General features: G+C 43.7%; 1 protein-coding gene across 1 annotated transcript; it reads left to right on the plus strand.

Annotated features, from left to right (window-relative positions):
• The first annotated feature begins 565 nt into the window (after positions 1-565).
• LOC148030436 (uncharacterized) lies at positions 566-1,889 on the plus strand. Its single transcript, XM_087686754.1, has 2 exons — positions 566-774; positions 866-1,889. Exons 1-2 carry the CDS (start codon positions 625-627, stop codon positions 1,505-1,507), a joined length of 792 nt encoding a protein of 263 aa, XP_087542880.1. The 5' UTR covers positions 566-624; the 3' UTR covers positions 1,508-1,889.
• Positions 1,890-3,671: the final 1,782 nt, after the last annotated feature.

The following is a 3,671-nucleotide window of genomic DNA, read 5'->3' on the forward strand; positions in this document are numbered from 1 at the left end:
ATGAAAGTGGTTTGATACCAAACCGATCAGATTTTTGTAGTGCTTTATCCTTGATCATGTGCACAAGCTATCACCATCCCCTTCTCACTTTCACATGAGTCGATTTCCATCAGCCGCATATGCAATTCATCATTAGGCTATGGGTATTTGAAAAATAGCATCCACAAGGGTTTCTTGTACACGTTCTCTTTTAAGTATGCAACCACCCAAATCTTCGTCAAAAAACAATGAATGTTCTTGTAATAAACCTGTAGTTGCCATGTAGGTGCCATGTAGGCGTGGCAAGGAGTTGGAGCTTAAGTGTTGCATTTGGACTCCCTATCTATGTAGATTAATCAATTTCAATAGTTAGGAGAGATTCTACCAGTCGACATATCATTTGAAGGGATTTTGCGCGCTCCTTTAGAACGTTCCCCAAACCAAGAGGATTGATTGGCCAGAATTTTCCTGTTCGGGTAATGGAGCATGTGGGGCTTGAGTGGGCCAAGGTGGATGAGAAGGGGAAACTTGGGGACCAAGTAAGGAAAGCATTTGAAGAGGGTATATTTATGACTTTTTGGAAGGGGAACAATATCACTCACGAGCTCTGTCTCTCAAAGACAGAAAGCTGGCATTTGGTGATCAATGGCGGGTCTGTTTGATCAGCAAGCGGCTGTGTATGTGGCAGCGAGGCCAACGTATCCGTCGTCTCTCATCTCCTTCGTGACGGGGCTGACCCCTCAGCACGTGCGAGCGTGGGACGTGGGCACGGGAAGCGGGCAGGCGGCGGTTGCGGTAGGCTGTGGCTCTCTCTCTCTCTCTCTCTCTCTCTCTCTGAATTTGATCCGACGGTCTCCAATGCATGACGATCCAACGGCCCCTGCAGATATCCGAGCATTTCAAGGAGGTCATCGCCACCGACGTGAGCGACAACCAGCTGCGCTTCGCCCCCCGCCGGTCCAACATCAGATACGCCCGCACGCCCGCCCGCATGTCGCCGGACGATCTCCGCCGTACAGTTGGCGAGGAGGGGACCGTCGATCTGGTGACCGCGGCCCAGGCCCTCCACTGGTTCGACCTCGACTTCTTCTACTCCCAGGCCAGGCACGTGCTGCGCAAGCCCGGCGGCATCCTGGCGGCCTGGTGCTACGTGGAGCCCACCGTCGCCCACCCCCGCGTGAACGCCCTCTTCCAGGAGTACCTCCGCGACAGCGCCCCCCACTGGGAGCGCGCCCGCGCCATCGTCGACGACGAATACCAAAACCTGCCTTTCCCTTTCGAGCCCGTTCCTATGGGGGTTCCCAATCCCTTGGGGACCGGCCCTTTCTCCTTTCACACCACCAAGGAGGCCACCTTCCATGACTTCCTAGCCTACTTGAAAACCATGTCCGTTCTCCAATGCGCCCGTCGCAATGGCATCGAACTTTTAGATGACATGCGGGTATGTGCCTTTCGAGAAGCATGGGGACCAATTGATCAAACTTACTCTGTAACTTGGCCCATTTTCTTGCGCGTAGGGACTGTTTAGGTGCAATAGCAAGGTTCAAGAATTGTATGTTGTTTAGATGGGGCATAGGAACTATTTAGGCTCAAAGCAAGGTAGAAGAATCGGTTTAAGATCCCATGGAACATGCAGAACTATAAAGATAACCATAGGAGCTACAACAATCAGATCAACACATCCAATTTTAGCAGGTTGAAAAGCAAAAATCTTCCCATGCTATGCTAAAATTTTCATAAAACAATCCTTTTTTATTGGTGGTAAGAGAAACCCATCGTATCTAACCTTCAACTCTTTCAATGACTCTATAGTGAATTTATGCCCCACACCTTGTAGGTCACGTAGAGTTGGCTATTTGGAAATTGCCTCATTTAGCCCATCACTATCATCAGGGGACAAAGGCAAAGCCACATGCTTAAACTTTTTATCAATTGATTTATAATTTATTTCCACAAGCACTTCAACCCACGTTTGCATCCCCTTATATTCTTGATCAGAAAATTTACTTATGACATGAAACATATCCAAATTACATACATAAATGACATGATTTTTAGACCTATTTTCAATATTAAATATTGTTGTAATTTTAGCCAATGTATTAATAGCCTAATGTACATATTCAACCTTATACATAACTTTAATGCTCTTGAATCTCCCTACACTGTTTATTATCCATTCTTGACAACTCATAATAAAAATAGTTACCACTTTTCTTGGAGGTGAAAACATCCTCCAAACATTACTGCCATAGCGTCCGTTTACAATAATGCCAGGTAAAAACCCTTGAATTCTCTAGTAGTAGACAAAACATGATAATATCTAAGTGTATACCTATTATGGGGATGATTAATACACACAGTTGAGAACTGAACTACTCTTATGCCAACAAGCTTTCCATATAATTCAAATGAGTTGCAAGTGAAGTAGTACTCTTCACTTCAAGCCTAAAACATTCAATCAGCGAACCATACTTGGAGGATTTTGAGTGAGCTCCAAACAAGGTTTCTAACCGATCCCATGTTGCTTGAGAGATTTCACAATTATCAACATGATGAATGTAGCTATCACCAAGTTCGAGCTTGATAACAACTTGACCACTTGTGATTGACCACAAGCCTTTCTTCATCAAGATGAGTTCGATCCTTGTTTACCATGTGTGGAACTTAACACTTTTGAATCAGCTTAGAGGTGAGTCTTTGCCCATTTTGATGGCAGGAGCAGTAGCAGATGACTGTAATTTGATCAACAAAGGAGTTGAAATTGAATGTGTGAAAGAACACAAGAAGCACTAGTGTTAAATAACACTATGTGAGTATTAAGAGATGCTAGCTTAGTTGAGAGATATTGGAGCTTGAGGTTAATATCTATGGCATCCTCTTTTAGGGTTTTAGGAGTGAGCCATTTGACACAATATTTGATGAGAAAGAAGCTCAAGTGTCAGGCTTCTAAATCCCTATGGTCTTTGTCAACATCATTGCGCATGCAGGCGGAGTGGACAATATGAAAGGGCACAGAAAATGGCAGCGGCTTGTAAGATCCACAATGCTGGAGTAGGGAGTGGACAATGTCGCACTATGATGTGCTAGGTTGGAGTACCTAGAGCAGAGGAGGATACCCCCATAAGAAAGCATGTCAAGTTCCAATGGCCTAGTTGGAGAGATCTAGGTCCTCTAAGAGAGGTGCATAGCTATGGAGGTAGGTGAGAAAATCATGGAGAGAAGGAATGAATCAAAATTCAACCTACGATGACTTGTTTGCCTTGATTGATGACCCTAGTTATTGATTATCACTAAGACTCGCCATAATACCATGTAAAAATATTGAGGATGTATGCTAGGGTGGATCACTAATGAGCAAGTAGACAATTATAATGGACCATAAGAAATGGAAAAAAATGGCAATTAATATTACTCAAGCATAATGCAAGTACAACTAAATGATAATGATTGATCAAATGAGTATGGGGAGGAGTACCTTTTATATGCTTACAGTAGGTGTATTGGTAGGGGAAAGGAACCATGGTATTCACCACTTGTGGTTTTAATAAACCATATATACATGACCTAGTCTAATGCTTTATTTGCATTGTGATCCTTTGCCTTGTTGTTCATTACAAATAGTTTATAGATTGGGTGTGATTTCATATTTCTCAACAACCTCCATAGCCTTGGATTCAATAATACCAATA

Source organism: Lygodium microphyllum, chromosome 10 (assembly GCF_053477565.2).
Source record: "Lygodium microphyllum isolate KBCC chromosome 10, Lygodium_microphyllum_v1.1.10, whole genome shotgun sequence".
NCBI classification, from domain to species: Eukaryota; Viridiplantae; Streptophyta; class Polypodiopsida; order Schizaeales; family Lygodiaceae; genus Lygodium; species Lygodium microphyllum.